At 42.2% G+C, this 27,680-nt stretch overlaps 1 protein-coding gene across 9 annotated transcripts; it reads left to right on the top strand.

The window, feature by feature from the left end:
* Positions 1 to 3,521: 3,521 nt before the first annotated feature.
* Positions 3,522 to 27,648, top strand: ST3GAL5 (ST3 beta-galactoside alpha-2,3-sialyltransferase 5). Of its 9 annotated transcripts, none has more exons than XM_085223661.1 (7): positions 3,522 to 4,090; positions 15,351 to 15,462; positions 16,636 to 16,750; positions 19,085 to 19,428; positions 21,137 to 21,323; positions 23,317 to 23,475; positions 24,989 to 27,648. In XM_085223661.1, the coding sequence occupies exons 1-7, from the start codon at positions 4,054 to 4,056 to the stop codon at positions 25,250 to 25,252; spliced, it is 1,218 nt and encodes a 405-aa protein (XP_085079787.1). In that variant the 5' UTR covers positions 3,522 to 4,053; the 3' UTR covers positions 25,253 to 27,648. The 9 variants fall into 9 exon arrangements, with proteins under 9 accessions (XP_085079787.1, XP_085079791.1, XP_085079790.1 ...); XM_085223665.1 differs by having other exon boundaries at positions 3,533 to 4,090; positions 15,351 to 15,472; XM_085223664.1 differs by lacking the exon at positions 3,522 to 4,090 and adding an exon at positions 4,104 to 4,138.
* The last annotated feature ends 32 nt before the right edge of the window (positions 27,649 to 27,680 follow it).

Below are 27,680 nucleotides of genomic sequence, written 5' to 3'. Positions count from 1 at the left end.
ACAAGGAATTCCAGGTGCATCGGTAATTTATACAGTGGCATTGTATAAAATCTTTCTTTCTTTCTGGTCTTTCCTTCTCTCCTAATAATTTTTCCAATTGTAACAGTTCTTGTTTACATTTTGATCACTGCTGAGTGCTGAACTTGACTTTTTCAAAGAAGGTTGATAGATCTGTGAGATACTCATTTTCTTTACTAAAGCAATACTGACTCCCTCAAATGTGTCTTCTCCACGTGCTCACTAAGTCTCTTCTGCTCTTCAGCATTATTTCTACTTATTTGTCTATTAAGTATATCAGGTTTCTGGGCCTACAGTTTCCAAAATCTTCTCCAAAATCCTTTAAAAAGTTGGTGCCCTATGAGCAATGTTCCAGTCCCTACTGATGCCAAAGTACTTGTAAATGAGAAGGCAGAGAAGTCAGTACCCGAGCTCCTTTCTACTTCCACTTCACCTTGAGACATGAATTCCCAATTGCTCCCTTTAAAGAAGTTTGCCAGTATTGGAATTGGCCAAAGCTCATCCATGCCATCCACTAATCAGTAATTCCTTCTGTGGTTGTATCTTCTCCAGATGATCCTTCTGCATCCTAAGAACCTACTGGTTTTACAGACCAGTCAAACTTTCCAGCAGGCTTCCTCACTCTTGATTTGTTCAGAGAGAGATTTAACATTTTTTCTATTGTTTGTGGGTTGTTCCTGAACCTCCTTTTCTGACTTCTTTGTCACATTTTTGGATTTAAATCACTGGAGTTTACAGTCTTTTCTGACAACTTCTATTTGTTGAAAGAAGCCTTCTTCATAGACTCATAGAATCATAGAATTGCTCATGTTGTAATGTTCCTTATGATGCTTTTAATTGTATGGTCTTCCTTTCTCTGTTCTGGTGCATTTCTTCACAGACCAGAGAATTTATAAAGCCTCCATGTCACTCTTCAAAACTTAAATAGTTCAGATGTTCCACTTAGTCCCCTTTTATTGACATATTGTCTTTTTTTTTATATACATATATTTTTTATTTATTATTTCTCTTTTCTGAAAAGAGAGCAGCAGAATAGTACTGATTTTTTTTTTTCCTGGTGCTATAAGAGTTCTGAGTCTGAGGACATTATGGTTACTGCTCCAGTGCAGTTGGTTCTTTCTCAGTAACGCTATTGAGGTATTAAAATTACAGTATCTTCCCACTGAGATTAATAATGCTTTGGAACCTGCCTTAGTTTGGAAGAAGACCAACAGGCCATGGCTTTACATGCTGTCCGTAGGGTATAGGCATTCTGCATTAATATTCTAGTAATCAGTCCTCCATTAACACAGCTAGGGTGTGTGGATTTCAGTGATGGATTCCTTCCCCCATTACTCTGTCCTTAGCATTTCTAGAACATATTTCAGCTTCTTTGTGCTGGCAATAAGCATCTTCCCTCACCAGTAAAATAAAAAGTCATATTCTAAATAGGAGTCAGATACGTCTCACCACAGGAGCACCATCACTTTCTAAAATTACTGTGGAAAACTCAACCTCTATTAGTAGCAACAAACACCTAGTTACAGAAACCCTCTGTTGAGAAAATGCTTCTCCTATGAACTACAGCATGAGAATCTAAGCACTCATTCTCTAACACAACAGCAGTGTCACTATTTTGTAATTCAATCATCAATCAGAATGAACATTAAAGCATAACACAGCCTAATAAAACCATTAGAGCTGTGCCACAGAAATAATTACAAAGGCTAGTAATAAGAGAGATGCGTTTACTTAAATGGAGCATCATTTACCTTACTCCACCTATCCAGATAAGAAAGCTAGGATGTGGGAGACAGCACAGACTATGATCCAAACTCTTTCCTAGAAGGCAAAATTGACTATTAAACCTGAAAACTGCTTTTGGTGCAGATCTAATTATGCCCAGAGCCAGGATCTCTGAAATTCAACCGTATAAACTGAAAGGTACCCAAGGTCCCAGTTATGCTAGAGAAAATCTTATGGAAATTTTTAGACACAGACTCAGGGGACAATTAAAATCCAGATGGGATAAGAAGGCATTTAAAACAAACATACAAACAAAAACAAACAAAACCTAAAACAAAACTCAGAAAATGGCACAAGCACATAAACCTAAACTGAGACTCAAATAAATGACTTTCTTTGATTGGCTGATGCATGTGTTAAGGGAATGGATCTCTCAGGGTCGTTTAAATAAAGACACTGAGGATAAACATATGGCTAGGCTTTCAGAAGCATACTGGTGCTTCTCCCCTTGATCCAGCAAAGAATTGCCCAGATGAACTTAAAAAAACCCCTTTCCTTGCCTAACTGTATGCTTCAGTATCTGCGTGTCTCTACATCTACAACCATTCTGGATCATGGGAATGATCCTATTATGATGCATGATGAGATTCTGTCTGTTTCTCCCCCATCTGCTCTCCCAGCACTGCCCAGCAGTTTGAACTATGGGCAGAGCACTGATCCACTGAGAGCACTCCTGCTGGTTTTGACTAAAGAAGAATATAATGCATCTTTGTTGCAGCTGCTCTTCTTCAAGGCTGCTTGCAAAGACGGGTTGTTCGCTGACCGAAGCCTGATGTGGCCGGCCCTGTGACACCCTGGGGCATGCCTGGCTGCACAGATAGGGTCTTTATTTGCATCTCCTAGCTTCATCTGTAAATCCAAAGCAATGAATGGTTGCTTGCAATTATAGGAGACGAGAAATAAGAGCTAAGCCTAAATGAATCTTCTGTGCTTGGTTATGTCCATGGCTGAAAAAATTGGGATGGGATTTTTTTTTCCTGAAACATATATATTTTCCCTAGAGCTGTACAAACAGTGATTGAGGATCTGGCCTGACTATAAACCAAACACCAAACAGCCAACAGAACACAAAAGCAACGTATTATCTGTTATAGACAGTAGGGACACAATTTAGCAAGAAAAGCAAAGACACCAAGGCGTGGATAAGGAGTATATCTACATTTAAATTACATTTAAAGTTTAAAATAACTTAAGTCCTTCTCTTCCAGAATGTGAGCTGATTCAGTACTTTGCAGTAAGGAACGTATGTGCCTATCTGAAAATTGTGGGCATTTTCTGACTTCTGCAGTTATTGTCTGGGGGAAAATACCTTCTCCATATCATGCCTTCTGAATTGTGAATGACACCAGCTCCCGCAGCTGCTGCACTGGCCGTTTAGCTTTGTTTCAGTGTTGTGTTTTCATATATATATATTTATTATATATATATATATATATATATATATATTTTTTTTTTTCCCCAGCCCATTTGTTTTCTCTCTCGTGGCTCGGGGTGTTACTTACAGCGCTATGGTAACGCCAGAAGGGGCTGTGAGGGCGCTCCTCCCCTCCTGCCCTCGTTTGCATGCGCGCAGCGTACCGTGCACAATACATCAGGTGTATTTTCATGCCTTTTCGGAAATAAGAGCTCCTCAGCAGCTGTGGGAAGGTCCGTAACCTTCCACCCAAGGCACCGAGATTGCGAAGCGAAACAAAAGGAATTAAAATCCCGTGATTGTCGTGGCAGATCTCGATTCCCCCCCGTGGCTCGCAATCACAGGCGAGGCTGAAAGCATTGCGCAGAGACAAAGGGGAGAGCGGGGTGCCAGCCTGCACCACCGAAGCCCTCATCTGAGGGAAACTATATATGTATATATATGTGTGTGCGTGTGTAATTTATTCATTTATTTATTTTGCAGAAAAGAAAGAAAAACGCGCATTTTGGGCTAAGGGGGAAAGGAAGAAAGAAAAAAAAAAAAAAAAAGCGGGCGGGCGGACGCGCACCGCGAGGAGAAGGGCTGCCCTCAGGGCGGGAGGCTCCTCGTAGGGCGGCGGCGGGCGCCCCTCGGCTCGGCGGGCTCCCGTAAGTCGGCGGTCTCTCCCGGCGCCGCAGCGCGCCCCTCAGCGCGCAGGCCCCGCCGCCGCCTGTCACCTCCGCCCGCCCCTCCGCCATTGGCTGCGCTCCGCCACGTGCCGCGGCGCTGCCCCCGCCGCCTCCGCCGGCACCCGCGGAGCCGTTACCTGCGGCGGGGCCGCCCGCCCGCCCGCCCCGATGCGGAGGCGAAGTGCCCGGGCCGAGCCCAACGCAGGTAGAGAGCCTTGAATAGGGCCGGGCTCGGGGAGGCCGCTGCGGGCGGGTACGGGCGCGGGGGGGAGGCGGCGGTGTGGGGCTGCGGGGCTGGGTTTGGTGAGGGGAATGAGGCTGTGTTTTATTTCTTCCTGCGGGATGAGAGAGCCGGGGGGGCTTTGCCCTCAGTGGTGCCCGCACCGCCGGGACGTGGCAGCCGCCGTCTCCCCTCCCCCGGTGCGTATCCCGGGCGATAGAGGCGAACCGGGAATGACTTTAGAGCTGCTGCCGCTGGCAAAACCTTCCAGTCTCCTGCGCTGCTCAGGGAGGACGGGTTTGGGTGCCTCGATGGGTTGTGTCGTTCTGTCGTGGTGGGCAAGGTCAAAATGCACGGGTGGTGGAGTGGAGAGGTTTGTTTGGTAGTGATGGAATGGATGGGAGATGTTCATTGTGTGCCTTTCGGGTTGGATACGAGGAAAAAGTTGTTCTGCAAAAGAGAGGTGATGCGTTGGCACAGAACGGCCCAGGGAGTGGTGGGGTCACCGTGCCTGGAGGGGTTGAAAGAGCTGTGCGGATGTGGCACTGAAGGAGGTGGTTAGTGGGCATGGTGGGGATGGGCTGGGATTGGACTGGATGATCTTGGACTTTTCCAGCCTTAACGATTCCATGTGTGTGCAATCAGTGGAGGTCAGTAGCTACCCCGTGCCTGGTTTTGCCATAACTCTGACTGTTGACATTCAGAGGCGTTTATTTTCTTTCCGAAGACAAATGGTGGGGATTAATGCTTTTACGTGAATATATATTGATGTATCTCTACTAGATGTGTATTTTTAAGTCTGCCTTATGCTGGAGCTGGTCAGATTCAGCGCTTGGTATCGTGGAATCATAGAACATCCTGAGTTGGAAGGGACCCCAAGGATAGATTCCAACTTCTTGTTTAGGCATGGTGCTCCATCCATTTCACTGCTGCCTGCTATCTCCGTTCCAGTTCAAGCCCTAGGAAGAGTCTGGTCCCTGCTGAGCACACTGAGTTTGATTGGAAGGTCAGAAGAGCACAAGGGGCTTGGCACATGGGCAGCTTCCTTTGGACAATGAGGGATGGGTTTTCCTTGGCTTTGGTTTCCTGGGGTGTTCAGGGAAGCAATGCCCTTCCTTCCTCCCATGGGTTGCTAGTAAATCAGCCCTACAGTTGACTGGCAATTAGGGACAGGATGTAAGAAAGTAAAGTGCAAGAGCAGAAACTTCCTTTTGATGAGGGAAGCGGGCTACAGATGTTTAATTTGTGTTGTTTTACATGTGTCTCTGACAGCTGTGGAAAAAGCCAGTAGGTGCTAAGCTCACTGCGAAGTTGCAGGAGTTGGAGAGCCGGTGGTTTTGCTGATATAGGAAATCCTGGAAAGCTTTAGAAGGTCTCATGCTTTGCTAACGCTGAAGTTATTGAGTAAGGCTCAACCAGAACTTCGAATTTGTCATGAAGTAATTTTCAAATGACAAATGAGTGAGTCTGGACAAAGCTTACTCAAATGCAAGAGGTTAAAGCATCTGCTGAAGGTGTGTCAGGTGGAGGACTTCTCAACGACAAATCTCCCCATTGCAGACAACTCTCTCACAAGATCGTTCATGAATTGTTAAGGATTTTCTTAAAACTTGTGTAGGCTGTCAATTTCCATTGCTCCTATGGGAAGGCTGTTTTGTTGCTGCTCAAGCATCTTTTGCTCCTAGTCTGTATTTATTTATGACCACTGTGTGTAACGTTCTCCTTTTGTTTGTTTGCTTTCGTCTTTGGTGTTTAAATGCGTGGTGTGTCTAAGAACAAACTCACAACCTGTTTGGTGAACTAAACAAGTTGAGCTCTCTGTTGGAGCAGCCCTTCATTCACCATCCCACCAGCACGCTGAAGCCTTGACTTCAGAAGTTAACCACTGAAATTGACTGTAGCAACATTGTTTGCAATATTGCAATTAATTTTAAGCCTTTCATCAAGGAGAACTTCTGGCATTGACTCTTCTGCTTTTGTAGGCTTAAGTGTGACTTTTGCCATGGTCTCTTGGAGTGTTAGATGATACCGTGGTAAAAATGCTGCTGTGCCATTAACATTGTTCCATAATTACCAGTTGTTCCGTGCTATTCTACTGCATAATTCAGTTGTAATATGAAACATCTTGGCTGTGTAAGTCTGCTGGCATATTTCCTTAGCCCAGTAAAGATGAATGCTCTGCCCTGTCTTTTCGGACCATTTCCTTAGGGATGATTTATTCTTCAAAATTCCCATGTAAGGGGAAAGATTTCATTTGTTTTGGCTTCTTTGCAAGGGCTCAGAAATGCCTCCTGCTTGTGCTACATGAACTTACCCAGCTTGTGGTGGGTGCAGTGCTGATATACTGTGCTTTCTTATTCCCCTCCTGGCAGCTGCAGTTCTTTTGCAGAGCAGCGTTTCTGCATCTGCACAATTTGTGGTTCAGAGAGAAGGCTGTGGAGAGGATCATGTGAGATGTACATAGGAAGGGCTTCTGAGCACAGCCTGGTGCACTTGCTCCAGTTCTTTGTGCACGTTTTCCTGCTTCAGCTGATACCCTGTGGCTGATTTTGAGTTCAGAATGCTGCTTCTTGCAGAAGTGACCTATAAAAGGAGGGTTCATTAAGAATGAAGTCTAACTCTTTATTGTGATGCTTTTCACAACAGCAGAGCTTTGGCTCACCTGTTGATTCTTGCTCGGCTGGAATGCTGACCTTCTGTGGCTTGTTTGGGAGCCAGAACAATTCCAAATTCAGATACCATTTTCTTCTGTCGTAAGACATTGGTTGCCCTCCTAGGTGTTGGAAGGGCTTTTTGTTGATAATTGCGTTTATCTCTTAGAGATGTTTGCTACTCCTCAGCGTGCAGCACTTGAGAGAAGTTTCATAGCAAAGCTTAGAAAAGTTTGGTAAGTTTGACTAAAGCACAGGGTGCAAGGCAAAAGTCAGATGTGGAGGGTGAGCCCTATTTTGAACACTAAACCATCATTTAGAACCAGTCATTCACCTATAATGTTATTTCAGCAGAGATGTTAATATCCTAACAGCTTGCTGGTAGTGATGCTGGAAGGAAGCATTCCTTCAGGAGGTGTCACACTGAATATTTCTAATTATGGTGATAATTGCACCAGATTTGGGCTGGAATAAATTGTTGTATGCTGGATCAGGATGACCCAAGGTTAAGAGCAAATTGTAGCCTAGCTATGTATATCCTTCCTTGACAGAAAGACTGGGCAAATGGACACAGCAATTATAACAAGGTTATTAATGATTTCATGAGTTAATTGGTAGTTGATATTATAATAAGGATTTGAGGTTCACCATTGAACAATCAGAAGAAATGAAAATAGGGCATCGTGTGGCACAGAGAGAAAACTGTCTCCAGGTTGCTGTTGCTTCAAGTTTTTGTGGCTTCAACCAAAATAACTTTTGACTGCAAACCTGTTGGTACATTTGAGAGCATCTTGCTAACTGCTCTGATGGTTCCATGGGCTCCTCCTTTCAGCATTACACAATCTCATTTTTGTAGAAGACAGATCTTGACTAAATGAATTGCAGGTTGTACAAGGTAACTTGGTTTTTACATCTTATTGTTTGATTAAAAAGCCTTACCAGTTACAGTTCATTTTGTGAGACACACTACAGAAATGTAATTAAGTGTCCTGTTGTGGGTGCTTATAACCGTATTATGGACTAAACTTTTTGCCATCAAGGAAGTGTTGTTTCTGTTGCCTTTATTAAATTAGCTGAAACAGCAGACTCTGCTCTTGATCAGAAGAAGCATCTATGTCAAGTGCTTGTTTTTTGTTCGATAGTAGTAGCTACTAAACAGATAAATCCAGAGAAGTTGTATCCAACATCTGTGCTAGAGTGCCAACTTTACTGTGGGTAAAGTGGCTACAGAGGAAATAATTGTAAAAAGTCTCTTAATTTTTAATTTTAGTTGCAGGTTTTTTTTCTTCTCTGTTGAGAAGCTGCAGTCTGATCTGCACCTGCTCCTATAGCCTCCTGTCATGTTTGGTGACCATTTCTGCTAAGAAGTGAGAAGATGACGGTCAAAGAACTATTTGAAGATGAACACCCAACCCTGCTGTATCCCAAAGGTTTCATGCTTCTGCATGTCCCTGATAAACCTGCATCAAATCTTAAATATCTCAGGAATTTCTTCTCATGCTTCTAGTTTTCAGGGATCACTGTTATGTGCTATTGAGAGAAAGTCCTAGGCCCCATCTGCAATACTGCATCTAGGCCTGGGGCCCTCAGTGCAGGAAGGAAGTGGAGCTCTTGGAGTGGGTCCAGAGCAGGGCCACTAAGATGATCAGAGGGCTGAAGGAGCTCTCTTACGAGGAAAGGTTGAGGGAACTGGGCTTGTTTAGCTTGGAGGAGACTCCGGGGAAACCTCATTGTGGCCTTCCAGTAACTGAAGGGAGCATATAAACAGGAAGGGGAACGGCTGCTTATGAGGATGGATAGTGATAGGACAAGGGGGAATGGTTTTAAACTGAGACAGGGGAGTTTTAGGTCAGGTTATTAGGAGGAAATTTTTCACACAGAGGGTGGTGATGCACTGGAACAGGTTGCCCAAGGAGGCTGTGGATGCCCCGTCCCTGGAGGCATTCAAGGCCAGGCTGGGTGTGGCTCTGGGCAGTCTGGTCTGCTGGTTGGCGACCTGCACATAGCAGGGGGTTGGAACTGGGTGATCACTGTGGTCCTTTTCAACCCCGGCCATTCTATGATTCTTAGAGGATATTTCAGTTTGTGTTACAGAAAGAGATTTCCTAAGTCAGGAGCAGTTCCTTTGGAATAAACTGCCTGTTTCTTTTTCCTTTCCCACTCTTTCCTGTGTATTTTGTTACTCTGGTAAGTGGGCCCATCCAGATAAAAGGATTTTTACTTTCATTGTGTAGGTCTGTGATCCAATTTCAACATCTGGGCAATTTTTCAATTGGTCCTTAAAACTCACATTTAAAATCTGGAGTGGAAGTCAGGATTCATAGCAGCAGATGCATTGGAAAGGAAGGCAGTTCTTCTCTGTGGTGCAGTTTTTGAGTGTCTGTTGCTGGAGCGAACACTCATATGTTGTTCCAAGCCAGCTGTTTGTCTAATTGCAGGTTCTTGAAATTCGTATGAAGAGTTTATTTCAAAACTGGTTTTGTATTTAAGAAAGACCCCACGTTTTGGAAAGATGAGAATGCCTCTACTTTGCTGCAGTTCTAAGGTGACGGTTTGACCACACAGAGCTTGCAGCTGCTGAGTCCTCCCTGTGCACTAGGTTGCACAAGCAGCTATCTTTAGCTCCCATGTTTTTATTCTTTGCATTACTGCTTTTTCTCTCCCTGAATACTGGAAACGGGTTTCATCCCCTGTTGATTAAACTGTTGATTAGAAGAAATCATTGTTTATTATGATTTCTTTAAAATGGAACAGAATTTATTTGCAAAATTCTTTCCTTATGGTTTAATCTTTCCAGTGAGTGTGAAGTCTGGAAGTGTAGGAAGGATCTGAAGGCATCGTGGATTGGCTTAGGAGCCTTGGAAGACAGAGTGTGTTGAGTGTAAATGCCAGCGTCTCCTAGAAGGGAGCAGCAGGCTTTGAGGATGTGGTATGAAACTATCACAGTTCCATTTAGATTTCTGAGTTGGTTTCTTAATGAATCTGTTAATTCCTTCATCTTCTATTCTTTTTAAATTCTCCTCCTGCTGAGGGGCTGTGTTTAACAGGTGCACACAACAAGAACTACCACCTAGTTAACTATTTCCACCTCTTTTTTCTTGCTTTGCTTTACTCTTAGCACTTATGTTCTGTGATCTCTGTGGTTTTCAGTACTGCAAAAGCAAATAAAATTCAACTATAAATTTTAACCCAACTGATCTTTCTTTTGTTACCCAACTTGGTAACATCCTATTAGAACAGTGCTCTTCGTTACGAAAGTTTTCAAGATGGATATAGTATCATCAATTTGGTCAGTAAAGACAACAAAATATGTAACTTTTCTCATGGGCAAAATTTTGGCCAAGTGCTGGCAACGGCGTGATGGAGTTGGTGCTTAATTTTTGTCATTTGTTTTCTTGAATTAAAGTTATTTGACAGTCTGATTTGGAGGAGAGGGACATGAAAGGAGCACTTTGTTCACAGAGGTGCTTTGTGTTAGTATCGCCATCTGTTTTACTGCCTGTTCAAGCTCTATTGCTCTTGCCTAATAATTGCTTGATAAAAATGTCTTCCAGTTTTCAGTTTCCGTGGACTTTATACTGCAACCTTCCCGATCATTTCTCATGCACTTCAAAAGCTGAGTCATGCCCCATGGTCTTGAGATGGCCTGGTTGCCTGGATGCTCCTGGTTGACTCACAAAGCTGGCTACTAAGTGTTACCGCTTCCTGGCATATTGCCAGGGAGAACGTTAGTTGGTTTCTCAACTCCTGGTAGTTTCAGGTGCAATTCATATGGTGTTTGATGACATCCTGCTGGAGGACAGCTCTTGTCCTGCTGGGCTTTCAGCACTGGCTTGTCTGGGGCAACTTCCCCATGGGTTCAGGTGAAGCTGGGTTGGACTCAATCATCCCTATGGGGTCCCTTCCAGTTCTGTAAATTCTCTTGTCCACGTGCAGATATTTACTGAGATTAGGTGAATTCACTCTAGCATGAACAGAGCTGCCTCCTAGCAGTAACCCTGTGGCTTCAGTTCTTGCCAGTACAGAGATGGTTGTTTTGGAACAGTAGCTGCCGTCACAATAATGCTGAGCTCAGCCCTAGAGGCTGCTAACTGGAGCCTTGGTGTGCAGGGAGACTGGAATGTCCTTGGATTGACAGGGTGAGGGAGGTAAGTGGAAACAGTACCCCTGCATGGGGTTGTAGTTCTAGTCCTGAATGTAGATGGTGATGGATGGAGGTATGTCTCCTCCTGCGCTTCTTTGCAGGCTGCTCTGGTTCTGCCTCCACGAGTGACATGGCTAGTAGTGCTGAAACAACAGGGGCTGAGAGCCCTGGTCTTTGCTTGTGGGTTTATCCGGGTGCTGGGCGTAATTTCTCAGGGTGTGGCAGTGGTCGTGCAACAGCTTGACATGCGCTGAGCTTTGTTTCTTAGCATTCCCACAGAAAAAGGCTGAGAAGTTCCAATTAATTGCTTCTGAAATACTCTAAGTGATGAAATCTTGTCTGCTCGAGAATAACAGGGAGACAAATGTAAATTACGGTGAAAAGAATAACACCACAAAAAGCTTCGGAGTGCATTCCTGCTGATGGCCAATTCAGCTTTCACAGCAGCTTTACAGAGATCGCTTAAGTTCAGTAGATGAATAGCAAATTTAGGTCCCTGGAGTCCTCACTAATTACACCACAATGAGCAGCTATAGAAATATCAATGCAAAATGTGATTGTAATACAGCTTTACTACTGAGATGTCTTTTGTACGCAAATTGGGACATTCGTGTTAATGACTCTCTGAGCAACCATAGCCTGCTCATTTCTGAAAGGGCACAGTGGTGACTGTATGCAACAACAAAATGTGGGTATATGCACTCTGCTGTAGCTTGTCTTGTCTTCTGTGCTTGGTTTTGTTACTTCTGCAGTTCTCTTTAAGTTCAGACTTTTTTGGAAGCTCAGGAGGACGCTGATAGAGGTGTCTTTCCAAGTGCTTGTTACTGCCTTGCTCTTCTGGGCACTCCTCTGTCATTCCAGTGAGTGGGAGATATTTATTGACTCAGTTAAGAGTGCAAGATCGATGTCCAAGGAATTTTAAAAGAATTTAAAAGAATTTTAGGAGGAAATTTTTCACACAAAGGGTGGTGACGCACTGGAACAGGTTGCCCAAGGAGGCTGTGGATGCCCCATCCCTGGAGGCATTCAAGGCCAGGCTGGATGTGGCTCTGAGCAGCCTGGTCTGGTGGCTGGCTGGCATATAGCAGGGGGTTGAAACTGGATGGTCGTTGTGGTCCTTTTCAACCCAGGCCATTCTATGATTCTATGAAAGAATGTGCTAAGCTGATTGATGCAGTCCTGTTTTTCCGCATTCAGAAAGCTGGCTTGCTTTCTGCACACCTACTATGAGTATAGCAATTGTTTGGGGATGGCTGGAATTTGTGTTGCTTAGAAGCAAGAAAAACTTACTGCTCTACTACCTGGCTATTTCAGGCTTCATTCCTCGCTAATCTCCTTCTGCCCTCATTGCTCTCCTCCTCTCTGTTTCCTTCCCTTTTCAGATCTCCACAGCCCTACCTTTGTTTTGAAAGGCTTCATGAAAAGTGTGTCTTTTATGGAACCACTGTCTCCAGTTCTGTAGTTGGAAGTTCTTATCCTCAGAAGTTACTAAGAGCTTGCTGTTTGCAGGCTGCTCTCTCATGGTTTATCCTGCAGAGGAGATTGGCTGCATCATTCAGTGCAGCAGGGTGACTCCAAGAGCACGCTATTGCTGTTTGGCAATATAAAGTTTTATGTGTGTTGGGCAGGCTTTCACCAGTGAAGGTTGCTGTCAGATTGCAGTGAAAACTGGGCCTTAAAATAGGACAGACTAATTGGCAAAAAAAAAAAAAAAAACCTGCTCTGAACAAAGCGAGGGCAGCAAGGTTCTTCCTCGTGCCCTTGTAATTCAAGCCATAAAACTTTATGGATTTGATTTAAATGTGTACTCAGTGTGGAGTGTATTCTTTTGTAAATGTGGCCGATACCAGGGCCAGAACTGAGTGTATCACTTGGTGTGTCACTGCAATAATTTCTTCATATCGGGATCCTCCGATACAAGTTTGATAGTTACCCTTTCATGCAGAAATGTCTCTGATCAATGTTCCTATAGACTGCCCTCAAATTACCTCATTTTATTGTTTATCTGAGAGATAATTATTACCTGCATTCTTCTTTATGGAAAATTGCTGAAGCTTATTTCCTGTTTGTTTGTGTTTTTTTTTTTTAATCAGCCTTTTTTCTTTTACAAAGAAAGGATCTTTTGCCCCACGTGTGCCTAGAGAGACCTGTGGAAGTGATAGATGGGCCGATTGTTTTATTGTGCATCGCAGCTTGGCCGTACGCAAAGCTGTATCAGGGAGTGATCCGCTTCCTTCTTGTCAAACAGTGCCGAGTGCCCCTTGCTCGTGCTACTCTGAGCCAGTCTCCGAGGTGACCTGGCTACGTGTACTCTCCGCAGTACGTGGAGCAATCCTGGACTTTGCACATGTTCTGCAAGCCTATCTTTATGTTCTCTGCTGTTCTCCAGTGCGTTCCGCTCGCTTCGTGCGCTGTACGAGACCAGATCGGCCGGCTCCATGAGCTGAGGCTGCTCCCAGGCATCTCCATGCGATACCTGCCGCCTCTGAGACATGTGGGTATAAAGGTACTGGGTCCCAAGCAGTGGTGAGGGGTGCTTAGTTGTCTTTTGTGCACGGTGTGGCAGGAAAGGTGTGTGTCGTGTCCCGGAGCATGAGAGGATCGTGCAGGTGCTGTTGGGGTGGTGCTGGACATCTCAAGGTAGAGCAGTTCAACTCGGTGATCCATACTGGCTTGAGGTTATGGCTCCTGAAGCAAATTTTCCTGAAGCGTGCTAGATCTCTTACCCATGTAGATGTGTTTGGGTTTGCTACAAGTCTTAGCTGAGAGCAAAACTGGCTTGTAATGGTGACTGGGGTGGTAGTATCGAAACGCGTTTTTGCTCCTTGGTGCTATTGTGGGTCAGTAACACAGCTGTAGCCAATAAAGACAAGATATTGCTCTGAAGGAATGATGAGCTTGTAAGGCTTGGTAGATTCCCAGAGACCTGCTGCACGTGTCCTGGCAGATGATGTGGGAGCTTGGAGCTGTGCTGGATTTCCAGCTTAACTGTTTATGTTCCAGGAGACCTTGGCTGTTGCTTACAACTTGGGTTTTAGTTTACCTTGTCCCAAGACAAGCATAATGACCTCTGTTTGCACAATGCACTCAGACCTTCTAAAAGTGTTGAGTAAGGTATTGCTGCTTTGTTACAAAGGGCTACCCATAGTGTGACATCTCAAGAGAGCCTGTGCAATTAGTAAACACAGCCCAGGTGAGTATTTGGAGGTTCTTGTGTAACTTGGTTGCTTTGATGTTACTATGTTTGAAGTGATGGGTAAAGTTTTCTGCTGGCGAAAAAAAGCACAAGTTGTTTTCTTTTTTCTCCTTACTCTGTTTTGTGGGAAAAGCCAGTGTGGCTTCTTGGAGGTGGCTCTAGAAAGTATCATTTCACCATTGTGTGCTCTTCAGAGGATAGAGGATGCTGGCATTGATCTCTGCCTTGTTACAACTGCTTGTGGCTTCACAAGGAGAAGGAGACTTTGTGTCATCTTCTGAATTATGTATCCCTGAGATTTCCATGGGCTGGATCTGACAACTGGAGGGGAAGCCCATCTACCTCATCAACTCCTTCCTTCCCATGTGTAAGAACAGTGGTTGGTTGCAGATGGACAGTGGTTCAAAGTGGCAATTATTATTATTTTACCTTTCTTGTTAAAAGTTAAGTAGTTCTTGGCAAGAGAGTAAGTATGTGAGCATCTTGGCACCGGAGAGCGGGGAGGGCCAAGGGCTGAGATGAAAAGGAATGAGTAGGGCTGAGCTCCTCCATTGTGGAGGACCACGCTGTGCCTTCTGCAGTTGTTTGATCAAAGGGAGCTGTGGACATTCAGAACTGCAGCATGCTGATAAGAGCTTGTGGGCCCTTGCAAACTGTCTCCTGCATCTCCTTAGCTAATGATGAGTGACTCACTCATCTGTATGGGAGTGTTTTGACCTCCTGTTGGGCTCGCAGAGGTCAGGGTAAGGAACTGCTGCTGGGTGCAGGAACTGCTGCAGTGCTTGCAGCCTCCTGGCCGTGCTGCCCTGCAGGCACAGCTTCTGTGTATCTGTTTTGGTGCTTGCTGCTCTAACGTTATTGACCACATTGCTGGGGCTGCAGTATACTGCAGTGTGCTTGGGATAATGAGTGGATAAACAAAATGGTGGTTGGCCAGGGTCAGGCACAAATAAATGTAAGTGGCTGAGGTAGTTGCATTTATTGGACTTCAGGCTTGTGAAGAGTACAAAGGCATGTACATGGAAAATACATGGAAACATTTTTGTATTCTTAGAATCATTTCCTGTTGGGCATCTGAAACGAGCATAGTCTTGATCATAAGGCAGTCAGGAGGGATTCCTGACATGATAATCATAGTAAGTAAGAGTCACAGTCTTTGCTGGCAAACAAAGCACATCAACAGTCCTTCAGTGTCCTTTGAACATTTTGTCCATTCAGAAAAAGTTGTAATAAAATGTTATTTTCTTTTCCCAGCAATGCTGAGTGACGATAACTCTGTGAAGCTGAAAAGTGATTGTTTGCCTCCTGTGCAATGCTGTAAGGTAGCTGCACATGAAGATGAGAAGACCAATCTGGTTTTTAAAAGGTACTCGCAAGTAAGTGTCTTTGAATTGGTAATATAGAGGCAGTTGCTCTCCCCTAGCTTGGGAATTTACAAAAAGGCTACAGAAATCAAGGTATGGGATTGCCACAGGGAGGGTTAAGAACACAGCTTCTGTTGGGGCACTCTTTGAGGAGCTCAGACTGTCTTGTGGTATTAAACATTTTCCCTAGGCGTTGTGAGATTCTGGTTCTTTGCTCACCACTGTTTGCAGACTTTCTGAGGTACAGATAAGTACTAATGCTGAGGCTTTTGTCTTTTTTTCTCTTTCTGAAATCTTGGGAACCTGTATCAAATTTGTCTACGTGAGTTTCAAGAAGCACTGAACACTAAGATGGTGCATTTGTAAAAACAAATGTACAGACCTTAGGAAACCACAGGAAATAGTTAAGTTTTAAAATAAAAGTCAGTAATAAAGCTCAAACTATATATCTGAACCACAATCTAACCAAATAAGGGTTTAATTTTTGCATGTTGGTTTAAGCATGAAATGAACCAACAGGGGAGATCAACACTGAGGTTCCATATTAATGAGAAACGAGTAGATCAAAACCACTGATAGCTTATTTCACTCAGTTTTTAAAGGATTTTGTCCCCAAAACGTGCTGAAGGAAAAAAGAAATAATTAAATTGGGCTCTTCAGTAGAAACTCCAGCATCTAAATTTTGCATTCTAGCCTGCCTGTGAGTTGAAGGTGTTGCTTGTGAATGATGACCATTAGCTGAAAACTTTGCAGTTTGAAGTTTCTTTCCTTTTTTAAACTTGCATGAAAAGACATATTTTAAAATAGTATTTCCTTTATGGTATGAAAAGAGAAGTAATTTCTTGGTTTCTGTACGTGAGGAGAAGTATTTGACCCACCAGAGATGCATTTAAAATGTGAGTAGAGAACTTCACAGCATCAAAATGTCAGTATGCAGTGGTTTTCTTATTGAAGCAATCTATATGTTTTCATACTTTCCTGTGCGTAGCTCTGAGGAGTTGTGAAAGGTTGGAGGAAGAATGATTTAGGTTTGTTGGTTTGAATCAAATGCAAATCTGAACTTCTTCTATTGTCTGTTAAAAAAACAAACTCGTTTAGCAGTTGGTGAGTTGCTGGAAAAAGTGATTCTTTTTTTCCCCTCTCCTAACCCCTGCATAAACCCGTTTGTCTTTTAGACTCCTTGCACTGTTTGTGATTGGAGGGTGCTTCCTTTATATCCTCAAATTACATTTTTACCCTGAAGAATGTGACAGAACAAAAACACCGTATGTGGACTTTGATCGTGTAAAGGTCAGTATCTGGGTTTTTTTGTTTTGTTTTTTTGCTTGGTTGAAACAAAGTGTTGTTAATAGTCGTTATGGCAGTCATAAGGCTTATAGGATTGCTGCACGTTTAATTCTCTGGGTTGTGCTGGAGCAGTGACCTGCATGCATGCCAGAAAGGCAGCTGCAGCCGGGCTTCTTGCATGGGGACCCAGAGCCCAGGCAAGGCCACAGCTCCTCAGCTGGCTCCGTGCAGCAGCAGGGCAGAGGGCTGCAAGGAGACAGCCCAAAGTTGCCAGGGAGAGCAGTTTTCTGTAAGCCTTTTGCTGGCACTCAGTTTCAGGGAGTTATCTTCCCTTCTCCTTGCTGTTTGCCTTTCTGTTGCATCAGTGCCAACTTTTGTGTTCAGAAAACTTGTGCAGATGAAAAATAAGCCACCCAGAGCCAACGCATTAAAGCAAAAGTTTATTTTTACTAAAGCCGGTTCCCCAGTCTGCTTTACCTTCTAGATGCTCCCATGTTTTTGGATTCACTTGTCAAATGTGTAGGAGAGCACAGCTCTTTATTTATGTGCAGCTCTTCATTTATTTGTTAAAGGTAGCGAATACTTCAAGTGCAGTTTTGCATATGGCTTTTCAACTCGTGTAACAGAGATCAGTAAAGTTTTCTCTCGGTTCTTCCTGACATTTTTCTGCCTTTGCTACTTGACCTGCTTGCTCTTTATAATGCATTTCTTAGCTTGGGGTTGTTATGTTTCTGTTTTCGAACGTCTCAGCTCTGAGACAATTTATATTTAGCAGAAGCCCTCAAGCGTTGCTGCCTGTGCATCCTTCCTTCCCCACCTCCCACCTTATTTAGTAGGTTTTCTACAGGTTCACCTTGTGAATCTCTTTGCCTCCTCTTTGCTTCTCATTTGACTTATTTCTTTTCTTGGTAACACATTCTTGCTTCCAGCCAACATCCACCGTAAGCCAGGCAAGCCTGAAGTTTATGTGGGCATGTACATATTGCTGTCCTGTGATTCATTTTGTTTATGCTATATGCAGAAGGAGGAAACAATATTGCATTTTTTAGCCTAGCTAGGTAGCAGCCAATTGCAAACTGTTTGGAGCAGCCAGTGATTGCTATTAGCTGTCAGCCTTAAAAATGAAACTCTTCCAGAGATGCAGTTGATGAAGTGCAGTATGAAGTTGCTCCATTGTGATGTGCCCAGGAAGAACTGCATTGTTTGTGGTTAGACTTGCAGTGGCCTTTGCAGCAGAGATAGTTCTGTGGATTAATCTATTTTAAGAAAACATAGCAACACAAAAACCCCCCACAAATGATGCCCAACTTACTTCCCTGCTGCTCTTTGCGTACCCAGATATGCACTTCCCTTTCCTTAACAGTACAGAAGGGGAACTGAGATAGCAACACATCTTTTTCTGACTGCATCCTCCATCCCCAACTTTTGCTACTGTAGTTTCATTGGTGATGGTTGTTCTTGTGTTTGTTTTTTAATTTGAATTAAAGTGGATGAAGATGAGCAGAATTACATCAGGGAAGAGGATATGCTAAATGATGTATTTTTAAGTGACTAAAAATATTACCTTTGCTGTTTTTTCTTCTTTGCTTCAGATGCTAGCTTGCCAGTACATAGTTTTGAAGACTATGCATGTTTAACTTCTTTGAGACAGATCAATCGTAGTTTACCTTGCAGCTTAAACTTTCTCTGTAACTTGGTAGCACAGCCCTTTTTATTTTGGTGATTCATGTTTTGAAAGAAGACCTGAAACTCCCCCACCTTGCGTTCCTCTTCAAGTTGTGTTTTAATCATTAGCAAAGCCACTTCAGCAGTACCTCTGGGGAGAAGTGTTGCTTCATTTCGATTAGTAAAGCAAATGCAGGCTGCCATTTGCCAGAACTTTTAACCAGCTGGTGAGTCTCTGCTGAAGGCTTAGGATGGGCGGAATTCAGGTTACACAGTTGAGCAGTGGACTAGAATTCCTCTTGCACTCTCACTGCTGAATTGCATGGGTGAGGGTAATTTCACATTGTTTTTAACAAGAACTCTCAAACAGATCTTAGGGAAGATCTCTCTTGAAGGAAGTGTAGCTTTCACTAACCTCTTTTTATTGACTTAATCTGTTCTTCAGAAAAACTGCTAGCCAGATAGTCTCTGTCCAGTCATCTCATTCACTTGCAGGTTTTCACCCTGAGCTGCTTGTTATTTGGCGACTGCTTTAAAATGCCTTATGCTTCCTTGTTTAAGTTCTTTTTATGAAACTCTATTTGCTTAACTGCTGGTGGTCACCTGGTGGGTTGCATTAAGAGGTTTTTTTCTCCCATTCCTGAGACTGAAACTGTGTATGTTTTCTTTCAGAGAGCACAGCAATATGCCAGTGCTGTGTTGCAGGAACAGTGCCGACCTTCGTATGTGAAAAAAGCAATGGGAAAGTTATTTGCAGAGAAATACAGCATGGACATACCTCCCTTTGTAGGAAAAAATATAGATGATGATGAAGCTTTATTTAAATACGGACCTCCCTTTGGATTCCACAGGTTCTTTGATAAGATTAAAAATCTTCTTGAACTCTTACCAGAGCACGATTTGCCAGAGGATTTGAAGTCAAAACACTGTAAGCGTTGTGTTGTTATTGGCAGCGGTGGAATTCTGTATGGATCAGAGCTAGGTCACTTACTGAATCAGTATGATATTGTTATAAGGTATGTATTTTCTATTTAAAGACTTGAGCTATTTTACTTTAGTAGCCATTGTGGATTTTTTTTTTTTTTTTTTTTTTTTTTTTTTTTTTTTTTTTTTGAGAGGAAAACGTCTCCAACTTGTTATGCAACATTTCAGGCTGCTTCTGAAAGTGTTTTTGTGAAATGTGTTTGTGAATGGATAGAATTCCAATCTTGTGTTCACATTCTGTGTGAACACGGAATTATTTGTGGACTTCAGATAACAGAAAATGTGGGCAGAATTGAGGTAGGAATCAATAAGATCCTAGACAAATAGGCGACCTTGTTTTTATCCATTCATATATTTAAACTTTTTGAGGTAGCCTTTAAGATTCATTTCTGCTTTCCTCCTTTTTTGGTTGGGATGTGTGGTTTCAACAACGCTGGTGAAGAGCAAGGAGAATATGCCCTATGAGGAGAAGCTGAAGGAACTGGGGCTGTTTAATCTGGGGAAAAAGAGGCTGAGGGGAGACCTTATTGCTCTCTTCCAATACCTGAAAGGTGATTGCAGTGAGAGCAGCGTTGGTCTCTTCTCACTGATGACAGATGACAGGACGAGGGGAAACGGCCACAAGTTGCACCAGGGTAAGTTTAGGTTGGATGTCAGGAAACACTTCTTTACAGAAAGGGTTGTTAAACACTGGAATAGGCTCCCCAGGGAAGTGGTTGAATCACCATTTCTGGATGTGTTTAAAAACCATTTGGATGTGGTGCTCAGGGACATGATTTAGCAGAGGGTTGGTAGAGTTAGGGTAGTGTGGTTAGGTTGTGGTTGGACCCGCTGATCTTTAAGGTCGTTTCCAACCTGAGTGATTCTATGATTCTACAGTTAGCCATATTTGCTAATGTCCAGAGCGTGATTTGTGTTCATGTGTTCTGAGTGTTACTGTTTGAGCTCTTGTTCTCTGTAATTTGAGTTATGTAACATCATAAATTCAATACAAGCACGTTCATGAGTAGCTTTGTAAAGTAAGACTTCTTCCTTTTACAAAGGGAAGAGTTGCAGTTAATCAGTGTCTCTTGTACAGAGGTGAGCAAATCTGGGTATGGAGAGGGCAGAGTTTGCATTAAATGTGCACTGAGATTAGGGTTGGCAGCATGGAGTTGACTTTCCTGTTGATAAAGAAAAGATCATGGGGTTTTCACTTCCACAGAACTGACAGAGCTGGGTGTTACAGTTCTTACAGTCCTGGTTCTTACAAGGAGGTTGCCAGCTTCCCAAATTTTGGTGAGCTGGAATGATGTGAGCCCACAGGATGTGCTACACTGACCAGTGTGAGAGAGAAGGGATGATCTGAATGCCTCTTTTGTGTGTAATGCTCGTGTGTGTGCATGCAAGCAGTTGTGCAGGAAACTGCCTGTGTGTTTTTCTCTTTTAAGATGGAATTGGTACAATGCAAAGAATGTAAAATTCTGGAGTGCTGGTTTAAGTTGCTTTTCTATTCAAGCTCTTTCTTTTGATGTTTCGTACTTTTGCCAGCTGCTCCAGAAATAGAACTGGCATCTTCTCAAAGATAAGGAGTGGATGAGTGCGTGAAGCGAGGAACATGGAGATGCTGAGAAAACACTGTACTCCTCTCTGCTAAGAAATCTGTGGGCCAAAGACACTTTCTTTGCTTAGTGTCTGATGTTTTAATGAGATTGTACTCTGCACTTATTAACTACAGTTCCTATCTACGTGTTTTTATAGGTTAAATGATGCACCAGTTCAAGGATACACAGATCACGTTGGTAACAAAACTACTATAAGGATGACTTACCCAGAAGGAGCTCCACTTTCAGAACATGAGTATCCCCCTGCTAGTTTATTTGTGGCTGTCCTCTTTAAAAGTGTTGATTTCAATTGGCTTCAAGCAATGGTAAAAAATGAAACACTGGTATGTACAGTGACAGTGTCACGTAACTGTGATTTTTTTTTTGTTTGTTTTCTGTTTTCTAGTGCTTAAGAATTTTACTGATGCATTACTTCCTCATTTATTATATTGGAGATCTCTTATGTAGCTTTGGTTTTGGTGTTGGTTTTGTTTTTTTTTTTTATAGCTATCTCTTAGTTACAGTTGGTAGCAGCACTCAGAGTTTGGCCTCATGCTGACAGTGACTTCTTTTTTCCTGCAAATATTGGTAGGTTACAGACACTGAGCTATGTGACATTTCACAAAGTAGAACTCATTTCACATTAGATTTAAGTGAGGTGTTCAAGTCTGCAGAACCTGAAGTAGAAATGAGATTTTTGGATGCTAGTCCCATTTCTTTAACCACTGACATCTGTGCAGCTGCAGTGGTGGGCATACATGCAATTAATTGTATTGTCATTAGTTCACATTTACCTGTGGTTCCTGAATTAAGAGGTCACTTATTTCTCACTAAATGAAGTGCACATACCTCTAAAGAACCGATAGGAGAGTTCCATGTTTCCAGACTCTTTAAACCAGCAGTTTTTTACCTCTTTCAATTTGCAGGCACTTACTTTCCATAAGTAGAAACACTCTAGCTAGGTTTTTCAGTCCACACTTTGAAAAGAGCAGCTTTTTTTTTTTTTTAGATTTTTGTCTAGTTACTCCAAGTTTCCTTTTAGTTCTGTGTGATATGTGCTAATATATATATATTTTTTCAATGTGGAAGCATATGAGAGACCTGTGATATTGATTATGACTGTCTACTACTGCTTTAGTGAGGGTGTGCAGGGATATTGCCTTGTTTGGAGTACTTTGAATATATTTTGTGGAGAGGAGATACTCTTGAATGTATGAATTGGTGCAGTTTTAAGAACTTGTGCTGCCTAATTTTTCTTTTTTCAAAGCGAGGGCAGGACAGTGTAGGTCTGTCCTGTTGGTCCTGTTCTTTTCCCAAGCCTTTTTCCTCTCATTGTTCACGTGCTGCGGATGGTTAAACAAAATGTATTTATGTTGAAAAGGAGCATGAGGGAATGTGGCTCTGCAACAGTTTACATCAATTCAAGACCAGATTGCTATGATTCTTCTCTGTCCCCATGCCTGAGCATTCCAAATTTTTCCTTGCTCCCCTGTTTCTGCAGTGACAGAGAGCCAGTTTTGGGAACTCCTCTGGAAACTGAATGTCTTTATTTATTGTTTCAAATGCTCAGTGAACAGGCAGGAAGATGGGGCTGCAGCAAACAACACTTGATTGGTTTAAGCTGCTGTGAAGTTGCACCTTAGAGCAGAAAAGCCTGTTTAAAACAATACAGACCTACATTGCAGCTCTACCAGTTTTATAATTTCTTTATTGTTGCACGTTGTTTGGAAAGATTTGTAAATTAGCCTGATCTGGTATTGCTTTTTGCATCAGCGTGCATCTAATTGAGTGTAAATGGCACAAGATCAGAATTGAGTTTGCTGAGTCTAATGTAAATCCTTTTCTGAAGTGGTACATTTATCACTGGTGGCTGCTGTCAAACAACAGCTGCTCGCTTCAAAGCCTCAGCAATTGTTTTAAGACAGGGGCTTACTTCAAAATGCCCTGGTTAATGTTTGTAGAAAACTGATTCCCTTTCTCATTTCTTCAAATACTGTTTGAATTTTCAAATGCTGCTGCCCAGTTGTGCTGGGGAGGGTCGAAAGCTCCTGGAGGTAGTGGTGGATACGTTGACTGATGAAACACACAGTGCAGTCAAATACTCAGAATAAGCAGACTTTTTGCCTGCTGCCCTCTCTCAATTCCAAACACTTTGAAGGTTTTCTCTCTGCCAGGTCGCTCACTTGAACAGTGTACTGCTATTCCTGTGCCACCTGAGCTGTAAACTGTTTCCTGAATTTCTGTTTATGGGTGATGACTTCTGTAATTCTCATCTGATACGCTTCATAGTGCCAGAGGTTCTGTTGGGCTAACTATTTATTTATTTCTTTATCTTAGTCTCTGTGGATACGACTTTTCTTTTGGAAGGAAGTCGCCAAGAAAATTCCTTTTACATCAAAACAATTTCGGATTCTCAATCCAGTCATTGTTAAAGAGACAGCCCTGGACATCTTAGAGTTTCCCAAACCTCGATCAATATTCTGGGGTTGGGATAAGGTAAGAAGTTTCATTTTAGGAGGAAGAAACTGTATGAAAGACTAAAATAAGAAACTGAAAAATGATTCTTCTTTGTTATTTTATATAATGCCAGTGCTTGTATGAAGAAATAGGGAAATGAGCTCTCTCTCAGAAGACTTTTATTTTCTTCATTTGTGTAAAATCAAATGAGGATTTCAGCTCACTTTAAGATAAGGTGTTGTGCCTGTGATGAGAGGAGGTGGCCTGTTATACAAAGCTTTCAGATACAGTAAGATGTAAATTCACTCCAGTGCAGTGTGTTCACTTGTGCATCATTGTGACTAGTGTTAAATATTCAAAGCATACACCAGACTCAGGAGTGTGTTAAGAGCAGCCCTGTTAAGTCAAGCCAGAGGTCAGCTATGGACAGGTATACGTCTCCAGCTCTGGGAAAAGCAGGAAGAGTATGGAAACAGGAGAATTATAAAGCAGACTTCCCACTGGCAGGTTCTTCCCACTATGGGAGTTTCTATGTGTGTGCCTTGGTGCTCAGTAGCAGCTGGTGGGTGTTTCTTCCCTCAGTAGCCTTAGCTTTAGAAATGGTATGGAGTGATGAATCGCCTGATTTAATTAAACACTGCATTTTTGTTAGATTTTAATTATTTGTCAAATTGTGTCAGCAGTTCTCTTGAGCTATGAGAAGTACTGAATAACAATTGCCTTTCTACATTGCATGAAAGCAGTTATTGCCAATGTATCATAGAATCACTCAGGCTGGAAAAGATTTAAAGATCATCGAGTTCAACCACAACCTAACCATACTACCCTAACTTTAACAACCCTCTGCTAAATCATGTCCCTGAGCACCACATGCAAATGGTTTTTAAACACATCCAGCGGTGGTGACTCAACCACCTCCTTGGGGAGCCTTTTCCAGTGCTTAACAACCCTTTCTGTAAGGAAGTTTTTCCTGATATCCAAACTAAACTTATCCTGGTGCAGAGGTGTTTTGAAGGATCTTCAGATCTCAAAGTATTTCTTTAAACAAATAATGTAATATTTTAGAATACAAGGAGGCTATGTGTGGTTTGGTGTACTTACCTTCTTTAACAGATGTTCAGTGAGAAGTAGGTTTCTAAGAATGCTGTTAAAGTGCTTCTTGTCCAAGGCTGAAACAAGCATCTATGAAGAAATGCCAAGTGTGACTGCATGTCAGGAGTTGTTTGAGTATTTGGAACAAGGGTTCACTTGCAATTAAAATACATAGTAATAGGGCATCTTGCCCTCAGTTCACAGGAAAAAATGTAGTGTCAAAAGCCAAAATTCTTGTGAAGGGCGAATACTCAAGTTGTATTAATATTGGCCCTGACATTTTTAGTTTAGATCCTTGAACTCAAATTTAGTTTTAGGTGATTGATTTAATCTTTGACTGATTTAATTTTTAAGTGAGGAAATAGGCAAATACTGTGGTGTGTTGTAAAACTGCCAAAAGAGAGCATCTGAAGCCATTTGAATTCAACAGACTTGTTTTTTCTTTTTTTCCTCTTCTTAGAATGTACCCACAATTGGGGTCATGGCAGTTGTTCTGGCCACACATTTATGTGATGAAGTAAGCATAGCAGGATTTGGGTATGACCTCGACCAGCCCAGCACACCTTTGCACTATTACAACAACCTCTGCATGGCTGCCATGAACAGACAAACGATGCACAATGTGACAGGTGAAACAAAATTACTGCAAAAACTGGTCAAAGAAAAAGTTGTAAAAGACCTCACTGGTGGAATACATTGTGAATTCTGCAACAAAGACAGCTAGTGATTGAAGTGCAGCATGGTCTGGATTCGTTAAATTCCCAGAAGTTTTGTTGGAACAACCTTTAAAGCGTATATAAAAATGGACTTGGAATCTCTGCTGTCTTTTTTTTTTTTTTTAAATGTCAAGTTTAATTTGTTGGACTTTTACATTTATTTTGATGTTCGATTTTATTTTGCACGTTTTTTGTGGATAACTGTAAATACAACTCGGCGTTGAAAGAGATCCATTTAAAATATTTAATGTTTTAAGTTGTCAGAAGAAAAGCAGAGATTTTGTTTTCATATGTATATGGTACGCACAATGCTACCCTGAGTTGTCTGACAGCATAGAAGATTTATTTCCCATTGAGCTGCTGTCTTTGTGGATCCAGTTCCTGGTGTATGACTCCTTTTCATGCATGCCGTGAAAAGAAAGGCGTATGTTTCTCCAATCTCACTTCTCACAACTCGACCATTGTGTTTCTCCCTCAAATATTTATATTATTTTGATTTTGTGCTGATATTTTTTTTTGGAGGAGGGATGTGGGAGTGGAGGTGAAGGAAAAGGAACTGTTGTGGCAACAACTGACAAGTCAGCACTTCAATGCCCACACTTGATGTTAGAATCCTTGATGCCATCATGCATTGGGTTAGAACCCTGCTTTTGCATGAGGCACATTTGGACCCCAGGGCGTGTTGTAAAATGGTGTAACCTGTAGGAGACTGTCACCTGAATGCAGTCCTTCCTTCAGGCCATTCCTGCAGACCCAGACGAATGTTTCTAAGTAGTTGATTTGCAGCAGAGTTCAGCTACTCCAGGTAAAGAAGTGGCATTAATACAGAATCTGTTCTCTTCATTTCTAGAGTGACTTGAGAGTCTCTCAGTCAATGACACATTGGTTTGTATAAACCTTCCATTTAGCAATAATAGAATCTATGACTAGGCGGAAATTTATCTTGGTTTACTTTACGATCCTTTAGCAATTAATTATGGCTATTGTTACGTCAAGGGTTATCATCAATGTAAACTATTATGAACACTAGTGTTGACTGTTAAAATTGAAGGGAGAGGTTGGATTATCTTAGATAAGCTTTTAAGTCAGCAGCTGGCTGAATGTATGCAAGGAAACCACAAAATCATACTGAGAAAGTATGACCTCGTAAGAATGCCTGCTGAAGGCAGCATGCTTCTTGAAAACCCAAAAGTTAAACCTATATGAAGATATACTCTTGTGACTGGAAGTCAGTGCATTGCAAAGAAACTGGACTGCGCAGACCTGCACGCAGGTGTAGTTGTTAGCTCTGGGACTGGTAGAGTAGCACTGTTTGCACTGAGTGTTGTTAGTCAGCCTGCAGCATCTGAAAAATGCTTTTTTGGGGAAGCTTGTTAGCAAATCGATTAATGGTTGGCCTGGGAACATTGTTTAGAGTCATGGACTCTCCACATCATGAACATTCCCACATTTTTTTAGTTTTTATTACGGGCTAAGGTAAACACAGTATGGAGGTTCAAATATTCCAATATCTAATGAGGGAAAGTAAGATTATGGTAGCTGTGGATTTATTTTTAGTTATTTTTTCCCTGGTGAGGAGATGTAATGAATGGTAATGTTGAAACACAGAAGCAGCAGACGGATTCTGGCTGTTACACAGAAAGGCAATAAAATATCATGTGATCATAAAGCCTAATTCTGAATAAGAAGTTATGGACCCTAACTTTCCTTAGTCCCATGTGTGTCCTTGAAAGCCAGTTGTGGACGATAAGGAAATATCAGAATCAGATTCATGTCTCTGGCACTGTTTGTGTTCATAGCAATAATGTTAATCTAAATTCTTCTCAAAACACATTAATTTTTGTGCTAGCAATAAATTTCTAGTTTATTTTCCTGTAAGTAAAATAATTATATTGTTTAATTTAAAGCTATTTCATGTTTGAAGAGTTTTATACAGATGGTCTTTTAGTTAATATATTGAAATGTGCTAATTATTTTCTCTTGATATTTAAACTAGCAACAGAGTATGTTAATTTCATTTGCTATTAGTGAAGAAATGATGGAGTTCAGAATATGTGTGTTGGGAGGATGTCCTGAATACACCAAATTATGTGTTTCAGAGCACTTGATCCCTTACCACTTTGCTTTAATCAGGAAATTGAAAAAGAATCAGTTGATTAATGTGAATGCCAGTAGCTTTTTGGAGATGTCGTATTTATTGTCAGGTTCTTAAATTATGTTGATGTGGGGTTAGTTGTTTGTTGTTTTTTTTTCCCACCAGTTTTGTAGCTTGTGATAAAACATTGCTCTCCATTGTAGTGTGTATGTGGCGTTGGGTATTCCTTCATGGGCTCGACCATACATCAAATGGCAGCAGAGTTCACGTTGCAAAAAGCAATAAACTGATGAAACCACTTTCTATTTATCTGTCTCGCCGTTTGCAATTTGTTCTGCCTC

This window comes from Meleagris gallopavo, chromosome 4, assembly GCF_905368555.1.
Source record: "Meleagris gallopavo chromosome 4, MGAL_WU_HG_1.1, whole genome shotgun sequence".
NCBI lineage: Eukaryota > Metazoa > Chordata > Aves > Galliformes > Phasianidae > Meleagris > Meleagris gallopavo.
Note: the sequence above shows the minus strand (reverse complement) of the source record. Positions and strands in the feature narration are given on the sequence as shown.

Coding starts and splice junctions, on each gene's coding strand:
- ST3GAL5 (XM_085223660.1), top strand. CDS start 4,499: ATGGATGGGAGATGTTCATTGTGTGCCTTTCGGGTTGGATACGAGGAA. Junction 4,569..15,350: donor AGTTGTTCTGCAAAAGAGAG/GTGATGCGTTGG, acceptor TTCTTTTCCCAG/CAATGCTGAGTGACGATAAC. Junction 16,751..19,084: donor TGGACTTTGATCGTGTAAAG/GTCAGTATCTGG, acceptor GTTTTCTTTCAG/AGAGCACAGCAATATGCCAG.